General features: G+C 37.2%; 2 protein-coding genes and 1 long non-coding RNA gene across 4 annotated transcripts; 1 reads left to right on the top strand and 2 right to left on the bottom strand.

The window, feature by feature from the left end:
* Positions 1 to 377: 377 nt before the first annotated feature.
* On the bottom strand, positions 378 to 1,168 carry LOC122720119 (microsomal glutathione S-transferase 1-like). The gene is made up of 2 exons (XM_043946607.1): positions 914 to 1,168; positions 378 to 799 (listed from the first exon to the last, which is right to left on the bottom strand). Exons 1-2 carry the CDS (start codon positions 1,037 to 1,039, stop codon positions 476 to 478), a joined length of 450 nt encoding a protein of 149 aa, XP_043802542.1. The 5' UTR covers positions 1,040 to 1,168; the 3' UTR covers positions 378 to 475.
* An 804-nt stretch (positions 1,169 to 1,972) lies between these two features.
* On the top strand, positions 1,973 to 15,827 carry LOC122720118 (ubiquitin-conjugating enzyme E2 R2). 2 transcript variants are annotated; one of them, XM_043946605.1, is made up of 5 exons: positions 1,979 to 2,481; positions 7,162 to 7,248; positions 13,102 to 13,199; positions 13,531 to 13,665; positions 13,930 to 15,827. In XM_043946605.1, exons 1-5 carry the CDS (start codon positions 2,308 to 2,310, stop codon positions 14,153 to 14,155), a joined length of 720 nt encoding a protein of 239 aa, XP_043802540.1. In that variant the 5' UTR covers positions 1,979 to 2,307; the 3' UTR covers positions 14,156 to 15,827. The 2 variants fall into 2 exon arrangements, with proteins under 2 accessions (XP_043802541.1, XP_043802540.1); XM_043946606.1 differs by lacking the exon at positions 7,162 to 7,248 and having other exon boundaries at positions 1,973 to 2,481.
* Positions 2,531 to 5,781, bottom strand: LOC122720120. The gene is made up of 2 exons (XR_006347719.1): positions 3,462 to 5,781; positions 2,531 to 3,077 (listed from the first exon to the last, which is right to left on the bottom strand). It is a non-coding gene; the product is annotated as an uncharacterized LOC122720120 (long non-coding RNA).
* Positions 15,828 to 16,045: the final 218 nt, after the last annotated feature.

Below are 16,045 nucleotides of genomic sequence, written 5' to 3'. Positions count from 1 at the left end.
TCAAATTTTTATTATATTATAACACAATTTTTTATTCTATTTTATATTTTAAATTCTTTAAAAATAAATTTTGTATAATTTTATCAAGTGAGACAAAGTAAAAATTACCAAAAGATAGAATTTGAAAATTTTTTATAAGACTAATAAATATGACAAACATAGTGTTTATATATATATATAATAAAATAATTTAGATTATATGCATATAAAATATAAATATATTATGTATGTTATATTTATATTACTGTAATTATAAGTTTTTTTTATATTATTATATAAGATGAAAATATTTTTTATTAAAATAAATATTATATTTTTTTATTATCTCTAGATTTTTCATATAAATTTTAAATAATTTAAGTATTATAATTTTTTAATATACTTTTATTAACAATAATACTACAAAAAATAGAATATATAATATAAAAATGAAAATAGATTAAATATGTTTCTTAATAAAGAAAAATTATTGAAATTACATGTAAAATAATAAAATATTAACAGCTTGATATAAAGTAGTAGCATAGCCTATGAAAAAAATTATTGCTCTGTGAGGTTGTTTTGCAAATATAGCATATACTAATGTGTGAAGAATTCTAGCAATTACAAAGGTTCTGATTAAGAGCGAAGCTAACCATATAGAAGGATTTGTAGTTAACCAGATAAATGTAACAATATACCATATAAGAATATTTTCTAAATCATTTAAATGTGCTCTGCGTACACGTTCAATTTCAGGATCATTGGTAGCAACTTTTGCTCCTTTTAAAGTTACAGCATCTTCAGGATTTAAAAATATCTGTAATATAAAATTTTATATTTATATTTATATTTATATTTATATCTATTTTATATAAAATATAAAAAAATTTATTGCAAAACTATTGAAAAAAATAACTATTGAAAAACATACCTTATTTTTAAATCTGTAATATGCAGTTAATGGAACCATTGCAATTAATTTTAAAGCAAGTATAGTACCCCAAAATGCAAAAATTTTGAAAATTTCTGCTTCCATAAGAAACGTATTTGAAGACATTTTGATTTTATTCGATGTAATTTAATAATTCAATAAATTATTTGAATAATAATAAATATTGTCGTCACGTTGTGTATTCAAATTGCGTTAAACTTCGCAAAAACTTTCTGAAACCATAGAATGATGCTGCAATCTGCAAGTATTTATATAACTGTGTTTATAAAGTATAAGAGTAGGGATAGATTAAAAAAATTAATTATCATCATACATTAATCATTTTTATGCGTATACAATATGTGTACGATTATAATGAGAAAAAGAGGGAGCAAGAATATTCTTTAATATATTTATATTTTCAAAAATCTATGTAAATATTTGTGTATTTCTTTATATTTGAATATTTGTTATATTTTTTATCTTTCAAATCTATTATAACTTTATATTTATCAAATATGTATTAAATTCAAAATATAATTCATATATATATGTGAGTATGTGTATATATAAATAGTATAAATAGTATAAATTCTATAAATTCATTAATTCCAAGATCCATATTTTTGTCCAATATTGTCCAATGAAAATACGTTAAATACAAGTTGCTTTTTACTGATTGGTTATTTCTGTTAGTATTTATGTAAAAATGTACAATCAGAATTCTCTTTAACAAGAAGAATTTAAGCGACAAGGTTATATATATATATCGTTTCTTTATACGTCACGTGATTGGAGATATACTTTCCAATCAGGAAACAGGAAGTCTAGATATTTATTAAATGAAATATTAAATTGATCTAAGTTTTTAATCGTCAATTGAAATAACATAAAAGAAAACTTATTGAATCAATTTAAGTATAATAATTAATTCGTTATAGAATTTATTTTCGTTTAATAAGTATCGATGGTATATTAGCAAATAGGGAATATTATAGAGCGCATGCGCGAGAAGCAACGCTGACGCAGAAGGTACGTCAGCTGTTTTGTTAGAGGTGCATGTATCGGGAATAGTATATTGTTGACTGGAGGGGCACTTCGCAGTTTGTTAGTCTGATCATATTTCTTTGTTTATTTGATGTGCAGAATCGTACTATCATCATAGAAAACGTCCTGCCGCGAGTGAAAAATCACGACACGTTGAGAAACGGCTAAGAAAATTATAGTAAAGACCGTAAATTATCTGGAAAACCCGTTGGAAATTGATTCTCACGAGAAGGAGTAGTGTTCGCAAAGGCGTCCGTCCGACTGTAGTGTTCTGTGCTACCACTTCAGGAGGTTTGGGACGTTCCGCTTCCTGGAACAGACTGCAACTCTACTTCCAGAAAAAAAATATGGCACAAACAACGAGTAGCGCTCTGAGGGCACTTGCCCTTGAATATAAAAGTCTTCAAGAGGAACCCGTCGAGGGATTCCGCGTGAAACTCGTTAACGAGGACAACATGTTTGAGTGGGAAGTGGCTATCTTCGGGCCCCCGGATACTCTTTACCAAGGAGGATACTTCAAGGTAATTATTATAATTATTATTAGCTTTTGTTCGTTTAAAACGTAAAGTCGACCAAGTTAAAAAATTCTTTTATTTTTATCTTTTTTCTATGTAAACATTACAATAGGATACATACTTTTCGTTTTGTTGGTTATGTTTTTGCTTTTGCGTTCAAGAGGTTCAAATTTTTTTTTTCATCAAAGAAGCTTATTTTATTCCAATTATTAAACACGATTAAAAATTTGCAATTATATATACTTTGTTTTGTTAAATTTATAACTATTTCGTTATTATTATTTCTTTTCTTTTAATGATTTTTATTTTCTTAAGAATGTTATTTTTACCATAATTTCTTTCCCGCCAATCTTAACAATAGCATAAACTTAACCATTCATTAGTAGTATTAAATTTACATGGTAACACGCGAAGCATTACGATTACCTTGACCAAAAAAGCAGCAACGCGGATGATGAGTTCGTCGCGATTAATCCTTTGATTTCTCTAATAACGGGCATTGCAATGGTTATTACCGTAAATTTGTTCGTCTTTCCTAGCTCGTTGCGATGAATGTTTTCACGTATAAGTCAAGCAGCGACTTTCAACCAACATTGAGCAATCTGAAAATTAAAGATTACTCAATGCAGTCGGATCGATTGCGTTCCACGTTGATTTACCCTTCTTATAGAGCTCTTCTTATCGGATTTTTACACGTGTATCCCACAATCGATAATACATCTCGAGACGCAATATCGCAATTATTTTTATTAAATACAAATATTTTCCAAAATGATTCTCGATATATTATGCGATACATATAATTTATACAATCGCATGACCATATTTAAAAAAATATAATATATAAGCAATGATATTTAGAGAGTTTCAAATGAAAAAAAAATTATTTGATCTTTTTTAAATTTTTCTAAATAATAGTAGCTACGATATCGTTATATATTTTCATAATCTACTTTTAACAAATAGAAAATGAATTCTGCCGTTACCGTACAGTTATATGGTTTTTTGTACAATCCGTGTCCGCTTTCTAAACCACTCTCTGCTTCGTTATGAATTTACGAACACTTATTCACGTAACGCGTACGTTACCTATCTTCCCACAGCAATATAACTGGTCGCAACGAGCACAACACCGTTATTTGCGAATCGTATCGTTCCGTACACGTGATCAGCATCTACGTGGGTGTCTCGAATCCTGTTCCACGAGATTCTAACTCACGCTTTGTAATCGTAATGCGACTCGATTGTAAACAGTGTCGTCACATATTATTATCATGGTAATACGGTGTTCTTTGTTGCTAGGTGGTTATCGCGATAATGCGACACACATAGTATTGTTAATCGACATTTCTCGCTGTCTACTACAAAAATCTTGCCGATCATTTAAATCGACAATTGTCTTCTGACTCGACATTTTACGATTGCAAGACTGTTTCAACCTCAAACGCAATTTTAAATTTCTTGCAACTCCTCTTAATCAATGAAGTTTAATATATTTCATCGTTCAACGAGTTAAATTCTAATCGTAATTACGCACGCTTTCCACATTATCATTATTATTTTCCGAACGGAAATTATAACTTACGGTTTATCACAAACCGTATTTCTTTCTCAGGGGTTTTACGATCGACCCAATGAAGTCGAGGAGTAGCGTGTGTTGCCATGTTACATAAAACGCCATCGAGCATTGTCTCGCGTCTATCTTTGGCCGGCATCCCTCGAATCACCTGAACGACTTTCACCCAGTCCCATTCCGCCTCAGATGAACGGGCCGGATTTTTCTCTCCAGGGAAAAGCGGCGTGTCGCGCAAACAGGTCATCCACGGCGAACGCCGATAAATGGGTCTTCTCGGTGTACGTGTATCTGTGCGTTGCCCGTGTCATTTTCTACAATCGAGGATCCCTTCCTTCCTTCTGATTTTGGCCCATTTAATCCTTTCACCTCGCCACGGCGAGAGATGGGCATCGTACGAGCCCGATACTTGACCGTAATGTATATGCCTTCTCTGTGAAACTGTTACTATCCGAATCAATATGCAATTCTCGTTTCACCACCAAACCGTTAAATCTCTCGCATATACTCATGTATATACCTTTCGCTTAATCTTCTCGAATTGTTTTTCAATTTATCCATCGATTAGAACCGCCTTAATATCGCCGTTATTGTTGATCGCGATAACGAAGTTATTATTAACGGAGCATTTTCAAAGTGAAAGTATAATTCGCAACGTTGCCTAGGGAGAAAAAGTGAAAGAAAAAAACTGGGCGAAGTCTCGATGACTAATCAACTTGAAGAGTCGAGAATCAACCAAGATAGCGAATGTATAGAGAGTTTATTTCGGGCATCTAAAGATAGGAGACAACTATGTTACTTCTATTCGTATACGTAAACGTATATGAATAATACGAAATTTCAGGAAATAGGAATGACGAAACGTTTTTCAAAGATTGAAATTTTTAAAATCGTACTCAAGATCCGTATTATTCTTATTGTTATCGATGTATTTATATCAAAAGATCACGTATCTATTCGATTTACGCACAACAACACTTGTTGTTGTTGCTTTTTCTTTCATTTGTCAACGAGGTTTACGATCAAACGAGAAATTTCGAAATGTTACTTACACCACGTCTCCTGTTACCACGCGTTTCCTCTTCTCGACTTGTGACACGTGCGATACGCGTCGTCCGCACGGATACACGATCGTCAGCTAAAAAGTTATTGCACAGTTATTTGGCGCAGTGACAACAACAGTTCGATGGATCGAAAGAATACGGAACTACTACGTGCCAATGACGATCTTCTCAACTCTAGAAAAAAGATAATAATTGTTATGAGTTTCGGTGTTATGAGTAACATTAAACGACCTTGTTCGACCAAATATGTTTTGGAAGGAGAAAAGAGATGATGATACCTGCCTTTCCGATTTAGGTCAGTCCTTGATCCTCCCTGAATCGGCGCGAAGTTTACGTACAACGATGGCCGTGTCTCGCAGTGCCATCTAAGGGGTGACCGTCAAATGCTTATGGTCGAAATAGGTCGAGAAAATTTATAGGTCACGCAGTGCAGTCGAATCGAAGGACGAAAATATCAACGAGCAAACGATCTTTTGTAATAATCGCGTAATAAAATAGACCATATTCCCGGATCTTTGATTTTCTCCTTAATTCTTTCGTTTAAACATTTCCGTTCTCTCTCGTTCTCGATTTGAATTGTACTGAATTATAATGAATTTTCGAATATTTAAATCGAACACTCAAAGTTCAACTTTTTTTTTTTTCTTTTCTTATAATTACAATATTACAATATTTATAATACGATATATTACAATTTTAATATTTTATAATACGATATAATTTTCTGCTATAATATATATATCTTTCACCTTCCATAATATTATTGTCAAGGTAATATGTTTCTATCACGTGTTAACTTGCATTATATTATTCAAGAATCGAACGCTTGTTTGTTCCGTTCGCATAACGTATTTGAGCGAAGTTATAGTTTTTCCTTTAACCGTATCGTCAATTTCTCCATTGTCTCCGATGTAACTATATACGATGTAAATATAACGAATGTAAATCTCGATTTTTGCCCTCGATAGAACCACCCGGTCGAATATCACACGTGCGTTATTTTTTCGTATCGTTTCAGGAAACATAAGGCCGTTGTAATTGCATAAATAATCGATCTCGTCCTCGATTCCGCGAATACCTTTCGCCGATGTCATGCGAGATTACCGACTGATAACCGCGCGATCGATTTTCCCATGTCCCCACGTTTGAAAAGCGCGACGCAATCGTCCGCTCCTTCGAGCAACGAGCCTCTCCCCCGAATGATTAATATAATTGTCAAACGGTTTATCCCCTGCTCGCAATGTCGCGGCATCGATGAAAAGATTTGCGAAAAAAAAGAAGATGGAGACGATGGGAAGGTTGATCCTGACCGCGTTGGGACGTTGGCTCGATTCGATCGCGAATTTCGATGATAAGAAATAAGTATGGAAATACGAACAGAGGCTGGACGGAAAGTAAGTTAATTCTAGGACGCTCTCTATCCCGGAGGACGAGGTGGATATTTGGGCCATGACCAGGTTGCGATCAATATAGCGTCCCGTCGGCGAAACCATCGACGAAAGTCTGGCAACCAAAGGACGGCCCTTATGCCTTGCCACCCTGTGCGCAGATTCGTTTCTGTGCCGATCACAAGCGCGTGGAACGTGAAAGGGAAAGAGGAACGCACCGTCCCTTCTCCCGGACGCGACATAGGGAGGGAGGAGGTGATCGTCTATTTGTCAAATAAACGATACCGTTATTCCGTGTTTCTGTTATTACCGAAACAAAGCTGTGTACCTTTGTGCTCCAAAGATTTTTGTGTTTTCGGGAAACGATCAACGGCGTTGAGACGAGATTAATTAAATGCGATCGAATTTGGCAAAGGCCTCGGTTCTCGGTTGTTTTTCCGGGCAAATTCATCCCTCGCGTGATCGAGTTTTCCCTCCCAGTGTTTGCTTATCGTTCAACTTTTTCTAGACGCTGCGAGCAATTCGTAAATGACTTGTAAATAATTTCCGGAACGAGGGCCGCCTTTGATAATTTGCATAAACGATTATCGATTGCCGATATTCGAATGCACCACCTTTCTTAACGCGCGCGTCCCGCGCCACTGCTTTCTTTATGTTCCAGGCACACATGAAATTCCCGCCGGATTATCCGTACAGCCCACCCAGCATTCGGTTTATGACGAAAGTTTGGCATCCGAACGTGTACGAGGTGAGTAAATTAACAGGAATTATGTGTTTCTCTTTTCCTCCTTCTTTGTCTTTGTCCAATTCCTTCGATTTCCATTTTATCTCTTACGCTTCGATATTCCTTTCGAAGGATTCAGAATTGTTGAAGAATCAGTCAATCTATAAATATCCGCGTTTCGAAGAATATATATATATATATAGATAATAATTTTAGACCGAAGGCGAGATTCGTTTCTTTTCATTTATTTATCAGTTATATATATCTATCTTTCATTCTCTGGAATCGTTTCGTATCCTAGTTCCGCTTTATATTTGCAATCGTTTCCTCGAAGCTCATCGAGTTCGAATCGCATCTCTCGCGAGTTCTTCGTATGACCCTTAAGCGACTAGCAAAGAGTCAACGACCGTCCAAAGCTCGTTGGATATCCTTGTCCAGTCACTTGTTGGAAGGGATGAGCCTAGGCGAACACGCCGCGGCTAACGGGAATAAACGCACGGAAATTTCATGCGTCGAGCAACGTGCATTAATTATACAATGGCCGATGGACGTAGCGAGTATGGATTATTACGAGAAGGATCCCGATACGAGCGAAGAGACGCCGGCCTCCTGGTTTTATTCTTGGAAATGAGTAAGCGTAGATGAAAGCCACCAACCGATATCATTTCGTCTCGTAACGATCGATCTTTGATGGATATATAAATAGCGTGAGGAAATAAGAAAGAGGAAGATGGTAAAATAAATGGCTGTGTATCGTTACTTCTTCTCGATGAAAGTTTCGTTCCCGTTATATCGTGCGAATATACATATAGCCGAGCCTCGCGTACGCTATTTTCCGTGCAATGAATACTTTTCATACGTTACGTCTTTCCGTGCTCTCGCACCAGAGGCCAATGCACTTCCATCTACCGTCGTCGTTTCGAGCTTGTCTTTCTTTCTTTCTTTCTTTCTTTCTTTCTTTTTTTTCTCGTGTGATAATTTTTCGCAAAGAGCAGCAGCAACAACGAACAATATAAATAATTTGTTTAACGTATATATATAATGGATAGATAACAACAGGAATTTCCTGTCACCTCGATGAACTCTGTAATCGGTGTTCCACGATTATCGGTCAATCGAAGCATATATCTGCACGTAGCGCGATATTTTTCAACGCTTAAATACGCATCAGGCTTTTGTCAAACAGAGATAGGCCGTCCTCGATGGAAAATTTACAAATTGTACAATTACACGGAGGGCGTTTCGTGATCCGGGACTAAAATTTCACGTAGCCCCACGATGCGTTCAATGACGGCGGAATGACTTTCTACCGAGTCTCTTTGTCCGCGATCGTCTCGCCACGTGAGTCACGTGCGTGAGAGATTTCTTGCTCCGCGGGGGATCTTACGACGCGTTGTAAACATGAGACACTGGCGGACAATAATAGCTCTCCCGCTTGAATTTTTCCCTCCCTCCCTCCCTCCCGGCAACGACGAGGAGGACAACGACGAAATACGCTATTGTTCCCTCGAAACTGTTCGTCGAATGACAAGTTGCTGCTTCGTCGCTGGAATCCCGGTAATACCATATTCCTTTCGAGAAACGAGGAGAGAACCGCGGTAAATAAGTGGCAAAGGGGACCGAAACTTATGCTCGAACAGTTATTCCAAGCTCTTTCGATGCGCATACTAACGTCACGTTATCGTATATCTTCAATGAACCCGCTCGAGTTGCTTTATCGTTCGTTTTCGCGCGATAATTCCCCATTCTTGTCCGCGACAATGTTTTATCGAGCGAAACGCCTGAAATACGGTCGAAACTTGGGTAAGCGCTTGACAATTATCCCCTTGACAAAACGAACGAGATATACGTCTCTTCTCCTTTTCTCGTCCTCCTTCCATATTCGACCAGATGCAAAGAAAACTTCCCTACCGATCTCTGTTCGAGCATGCGCTCTCTTCGAAGTTCCGTGTCCATGTTTCACGATGCGTTTCGAGAACGCTCGACCCGCTGATACAACACCCGCTCTTCCTCGAGATACGCGGTTCTTTGGTCGAGGTAAAATCATTACAAAATCCATAGGCTCGTTTGCCCTCGGCGAAGAGGTCGTCGCCTCAAGATTCGACGAACCGTAAAACGTCTGACCGGCTGTACGTGCACGAGCATAGAGAGAGGTTCACGCGCGAGCCCTCTATCTGCTTGCTGCCTGCTGGCCTGCCTTTGTGCCCGAGTGGTGCGCGTATACGTGTGTCGCAAGCCCGCTCGACTGTGTCCGATGGCAGTGTATCGACACGAATTACGCGTGTATAGGTGCTGCCGTTTACGAGCTACGCTAAGGTCGTAAGGTGGAAACGCTCCTCGTATAAAGTCGCGCTTAGGACCTCCATCTTTTCTATTAACAAGGACAGAATTCTCTCACAGAGGACTACTACCTGTTAAGGGAACAAACAACGGATTGCACGGTATTCCTTGATTTTGAAAAATCAAAGAGAATTTATAAGAGGTATTTCGCGATGAAATTGAATTGGGGATACGTAGAAATCGTTTCGAGCAATAAATGGACGTCGATAGAAAATTGGAAGAGTATATTTCGAAAGCGCGAAGTAAATGGGAACGCGCGCCCACGCCGTTTTGTCAAGATATTTAGAAGCGTTGATCGTCTGCGAGGCTTCCTGTTTGGATCGGTCAGAGGAGAGTTTCTCCTCCGCATCCACACACGTCTCTCGCTATGATTCATCGGCCATTGGAGGCGTGAAAGTGGTTCAGTCACCTCGTCAAAAATAATTCGGTTGTACGAATCGCGTTTCAGGTTAAACCCAACGTTGGTTATTTCGTTTATCAATTTGATCAAAAAGATCAAACGTATCGTATTATATATCGTTTTGTCGCAACACAGGCTAGATATTGGCAACGATCGAGTCGTATTTTTGCGGTCAAAATTTTAAACAGGGAACTAATTTTCTCCCGGATTTACGAGAATCCTAGAAGAAACCAAGCTATATATCTCGTGTGTAGCTCTCTCATGATAGTTTCTGATCGAGGGGTCTATTTTCGAGGCTGACCAATGCTCGGCAAGGTGCTCGCCTCGTTCGAAGATATACTCTTCGTTTCTCTCCCTCTTTTTCTTTCTTTTGCCAACGTCGCTAATTTTAAAAATTTACTCTTTCGGTGTTTCGCTCGCACGAATGACGTTAATAACGACGTCTACGACGAAATAAAGCTAAGCTAAGAATCGTCGAAAATGTCGCAATAACGCGAATTTTCGTTCTCGATCAAAATTAATCTTATCTTAGAAACGATTCGCTTGATTCGTTACAGTCGTACGTTACGAATCGCGAGTGAAAAATAACCACTGATCGATGAATATTTCTCGACACAAATTGCGTTGATACTTCGATTCGCATAGAGGTTAAGGAGGAAAAGAGATGTCCGTGTTTATTATATCGAAATTCGCGTTGTATAATTATATCAGGTATTTTCGAACATCGCTCATCAAAGCCCAGACTTATTTTCGCCTCGTATAACCGTCATGCACCACCAATCTGTCGAGCAGAACTCGGTTCAAAGATAAAAGTTTGTCGCCCGTTATATCCGGCAAGAAATCGCGCGACCTGTTGCACAACGTTGAAAATCAACTCTCCGCATTCGTCTCCGCATATTCGCTCTATTTTCCTTTCCAATTCAATTCTCCCACGTTTCATCGGTCTTACGAATCTGTGTCGAGTTCGTGTCGCAAGAAAATTTATTTCACGATCGAATATCGAGTTTCGTTCTCCCCCCCAAAAAAAATAATTTCTGCCGATATATCAGACGGAATACCATCTAGATTTCCAATTCTCATTGGCCAGAATCGAAGTTCACGAGTGTCGGGTTGATAGATCGATTTGGATCACCTTACCAGCTGCGCGCACGATACCGAGAATTATTTTCTCGGTACGCAACAGTGGCCGCGAATTTTCGGGAATCGAAGCGGATTGAGAACTGTTCTTCTCTCTTTCTACGCTGGCCACTCGCCAACGGCACTGCGGTATGCCACGCTTTTGTCCACAAAAAGTGTGCTTACCACACGAGCGTATATCTATCTTCTTACCGCCCCTCCCTCCTCCCCTCCCCTCCCGCTCCGTTGCTTCGTTGAGCCTCGAGTCGAGATAGAAAGTAGGAAAAGAAATGTACACATTCAGCTCTTATCGTGGTGACGCGTCAACATTCGACAGCGTGCAACTTCAACCGCGAATCGAAAGATTTCGCAAGCTCGAATTTCCGGGCGACCCACTTCTATTACTATTTCGCGCTTATAAAATTCTATCGCGCGTTAATGCTCCACCCATTCGTCTCCCGTGCGATACATCTATAAATTTCAAAATCGTCTATAAATTTTCCCTTCCATTTCGTACTTTTCACGCGGTGAGAGCGAAAAGGAAAAGTCGGTGTTGGTTCGCGAAATCGCAAAATTCTGTTCTTCGTAATACGTACCGATTGGCAATGGTAAACGATGGTTTCGCTCGCGCGAAAAACAAACGACGGTGAAAGTTTATTTGCAAACGAATAAACGGTTTTTCTTTTGCCTTTCAGAAGAGTGATACCTCGATGACTCGATTCTCGATTCGATCCATCGAAAGTTTGAAAATTATTTTGCAAAATTATTATACGCGCTTTTAATATATAGCGAAGAGATTGCCACGAGTTGGCTTTTATGTAGTTACGTTTCTTATGCCGATCGATCGGGTTTAAACGCTTCAGTGAACCGGGACGAACGGTTCCACGAAGACATACGGCGCTAGAAGTCGCCCGTGTAAATGCTAATCGAGATTACCAAGTAGATTAGTAGATGTTTCGACCGGTTGGATACGGAAGTTAGTTGCCGGCTGGTTAGTAACGGTTGTGACGGACGAGAAACTGTGCACACCACTTCCTTTCAATGGCCACCGCCGCAGTAGTTTCACCCATTGTTACGCCTATCCATAACCTGCCGATTAAATCTAATTAACCATCGCGTTTCCGCGTCCATTACGCGCTTTTCATTCAACGGATAAATTGCCCTATGCATCGCGTAAATCTTGTTCGTATCCGATTATAATGCCTCCCCCTCCTTTTCCCCTCTTCTCCCCCGTGGAAACTGCCTCGATCGACAAAGAACGACAAGCGTGGCCGAGTTGCTCAACTTCCGAGAGCAAACATTTCCTTGCGTCACGAGATTTATATTCAACGTTGCACGCTCTCCGCGAGAAGCGTCCACGGTTTCGACGAAGTCTTCGCTTCGAGAAACATCGATCCGATTCGATCTTTCTTCCGCGCGAAAATTTCAAAACGAAACGAATCGGCGGCCATGTTGTTGAGATACGGACACGATCGATTGGAGAATCGGTTACGTGGAATGGCGAATCTCGGTTTCACTGACTTCTTCTTTGCTTTGCTTATTCGATTCGGCATCGAATATTCGATCGAGGAGAAAAGGAAAACGAGAAGAAATTTTCTTCAGAGACGTTGCATGTCCGCGTGCATCTCAAACAGCAAACGTGTATACGTATGTTCGTGACTTGGGCTCCGAATATGGCGCGAATAAAGGGGACTGGACAAGGATTTTCAACTCTGCGAAAGAAGTTGCGAGTTTTGTCCTTCGACTCAGTCGGGGCTTCTTTCCAGCGATGCTTCCTCAGGGACGATTAACGTGCAACTCGCCCCCTCTCCTCTCCTCTCCTCTCCTCTTCTTTCCTTCGATCAAATAATTCTGTTATTAAAGTCGATCGTTGCTTTTGAAATTCGTTTCAAAAATATTTGCGCATTCAACATCCCCATCTTTTTTCTCGAAGAACGTTTTGTTATTGGTATTTTTACATTTTGGTTATTAAAAATTGATTAAATATAATAAGATTAATCGTTAAAATTTATGCTGTGTAGAATGGAGATCTATGTATATCGATTCTGCATCCACCAGTGGATGATCCACAAAGTGGAGAACTGCCATGCGAAAGGTGGAATCCGACACAAAATGTTAGGTGAGCATTACAAATATTTTCTAAATACGTACTATTGCTTTATTCGAAAGAAATCCTTTAAAACGGATCTGATTGGTTACTTTTGATAAAAATAATGCAGTCAGGAAAAAAATCAGATTATACAGGATCACGTGACAATGCATCAAGAAACTTACTCTTCTTACAACGTATATCATCTCTAAGGACTTTTTAATAATGCATACTATTTTATATTTTGCATAATATTAAATATTGAAAACTGATATTTAGTATAGTATATATATAATTTTAATGCATGCTATGTGAAACATTGATTTACAAAAATGATAAACGAATTGTGATTTTGGAATAGGACGATCCTGTTGTCCGTGATATCGTTACTGAACGAACCGAATACGTACAGCCCTGCCAACGTGGATGCCTCCGTAATGTATAGGCGCTGGCGCGACTCCAAGGGTAAAGACAAAGAGTATGAAAATATCATAAGGTATAATAATATTGATTTATTCCGCATTTTTTTTTTTTTTCATTTATCTTCTACGTAACATTTTTTTTTTAACCCCTCCCTTTAAATAATTAATATCGATAATAAATATTATTTAATCACGATCATGTAATATAAATTTATTATGATACGTAAAACGAATTTAATAATTTATTAGTAGTTTTCGAGAAAATACAAATAGAAAATTGGACAAATTGGATAAATGCGTGTACATGCAAGAAAAATGTTTTGATTTGTTGATTACAGAAAACAGGCACAAGCAGCGAAGATGGAAGCTGAGAAAGAGGGGATCGTCGTACCGGTAACGTTGGAAGATTATTGCATTAAAACTCATGCGAGGCCGGCCGAGCAACAGTTAGACATGACGGATTTCTATGATGACGAGTACGAACTGGATGACGACGATGATGACGAACAAATGAGCGCCAGCGATTACGAAGACGGTGACGACAGTGGCAACGGAGAGTCGTGATCCATTTTCTGAAACAATTAAATAAACTCGAAAACGCTAATTATTATCAGTTCTGTATAGATTAATAAATTAACGGGCTTCTAAACCGGACGCTCTCTCTTTTCAGACGTGCCACCTAAAATTCAAATACACGGTCAAAAAAGAAATTATTCGTCGTTTAGATGTTTACGTAGAGTTTAAAATAACGTTGATTATTGTATAATTCGTTGTCGCGATATTTTAGGCAGAATCAACGTTAAATTTGGTTAATAATCATTTATCATTATTCTTTTTTATAATCGTTCGAGATTGAATATGGTAATATGAGAAATAATTTAATTTTGATTTATTTAAAAATTCTAATTGAAAACTATTGCAACGCGAAGAGAATGAAATGAGATTTCATTGTAATCGGGAAAGATTTGAAGAAGATTCAAAGAATCAAAAAAAAATCGAAAAATTATATTTTAAGAAACTAACTCGGTGAATAAAACCAAAATTCTATGTTTTTAATTTTAAGATATGTTAAATTATTGAGAATGTCGTGTTTATAAGCTCTTTAACTTAAGCAATATACGGTATGAAAATGAGTACTTTGTTAGAAGCACTGTGCTTGTTGTGTTGTGGTTGGCACGTCGATCTTTTAACTAGATAAAAAGTAAAAGGACCAATTGATTTACCTTATGGTGATCATTGATGAGCGTTCGATAAAATTAATCATAATGAAAAGTACAATGATTGGGCTGGCTCAAGTCTTCTTTATCCGTGTGTCGTATTTGAAATTATCAATGGGTATATCAATTGATCCTGCATTTCAAATCTTCGGTATAATTTACGTTAAATAAAAAATAAAATTTCTCTGTGTTTCGTATGATTATTTATGTTACAAGCTAAAAGTTGAAAAAGAAATTCGAATGTGTGAGAAAAAAACAAACTGCCAAAAAAGACCTGTTAAACATTCTTCGTAGTCATAAATTTTATTTAGAAGACAAGTATGATGTTTGAAACTTCCGAATGTTTTTCTTGATTGAAACCGCATACCGAATAATTGATTTCATTTTTCTTTTTTTTTTTATACATGCAGATTTATATAAGTTTAAATATTACTCCTGTAAGTACTTCTTTATTATGAAGCTACGAGGATTGTATTTTACGAATTAGTTCAATATTTTAGAGCAGGTCTTTAGACAGCTTGTTTATTCATTATTATATTCATGTTTAAAACATTTATAGTATAATTTTTCCTATGATCGATATATTTTAAGTTTCAATGATTTGTTTCGTTAACATTACTAAATTTTTTGAGAAAAGTACTGATGTACGTTTATTAACTTCTACGTGCATTGCGCTACATCCACAAAGTTAGTTTAGCTTATAACAATTATTAAGATCTCTTGATGTTAAGTATTATCTTTCACACGGGGACGAAGCTTTGTAGGTGAAATTGATTAAACATAAGCTTACTACTTAAGTGAAAGGAATACCAGATACAGCTAACCTACTCTGTGGTAGTGTATCTGTGCTCGTACGACTGAAATTGTAAATAGTACATGAAACTCAATCTTAAAGACATGAAATGTGTAAATGGTACTTCTATCTTCGTTCTCCATTAGCCATTTTATTAAAAGACCAAAATTAAGTGTTGAAAAATGTTAAACGATAAAATAAAAGCAAAAGAATATTTAAATTTCAATATTGTCTAAAGGAAACATATATTCAGCGCTTGTAGTAGTATAGCAAAAAGTAAATATTCCCTAGTTCCTTGACATACTGTAAAACCTTTTTCATTTCATGTTGTCCCTAGTTACTTAATAATAGATGAAACTGTGTAAGACACTGACATAACACTAATAATTTGTATACTACATAATTCTTTTCTCCTTTTTTTGTACATACCAATAAAATCTCTTC

The sequence above is a fragment of the Apis laboriosa genome, unplaced genomic scaffold (genome assembly GCF_014066325.1).
Source record: "Apis laboriosa isolate Shangri-la unplaced genomic scaffold, ASM1406632v1 scaffold11_cov152, whole genome shotgun sequence".
Taxonomy (NCBI): domain Eukaryota; kingdom Metazoa; phylum Arthropoda; class Insecta; order Hymenoptera; family Apidae; genus Apis; species Apis laboriosa.
The sequence above is the reverse complement of the archived record's forward strand: the minus strand, read 5'-3'. Positions and strand labels throughout refer to the sequence as shown.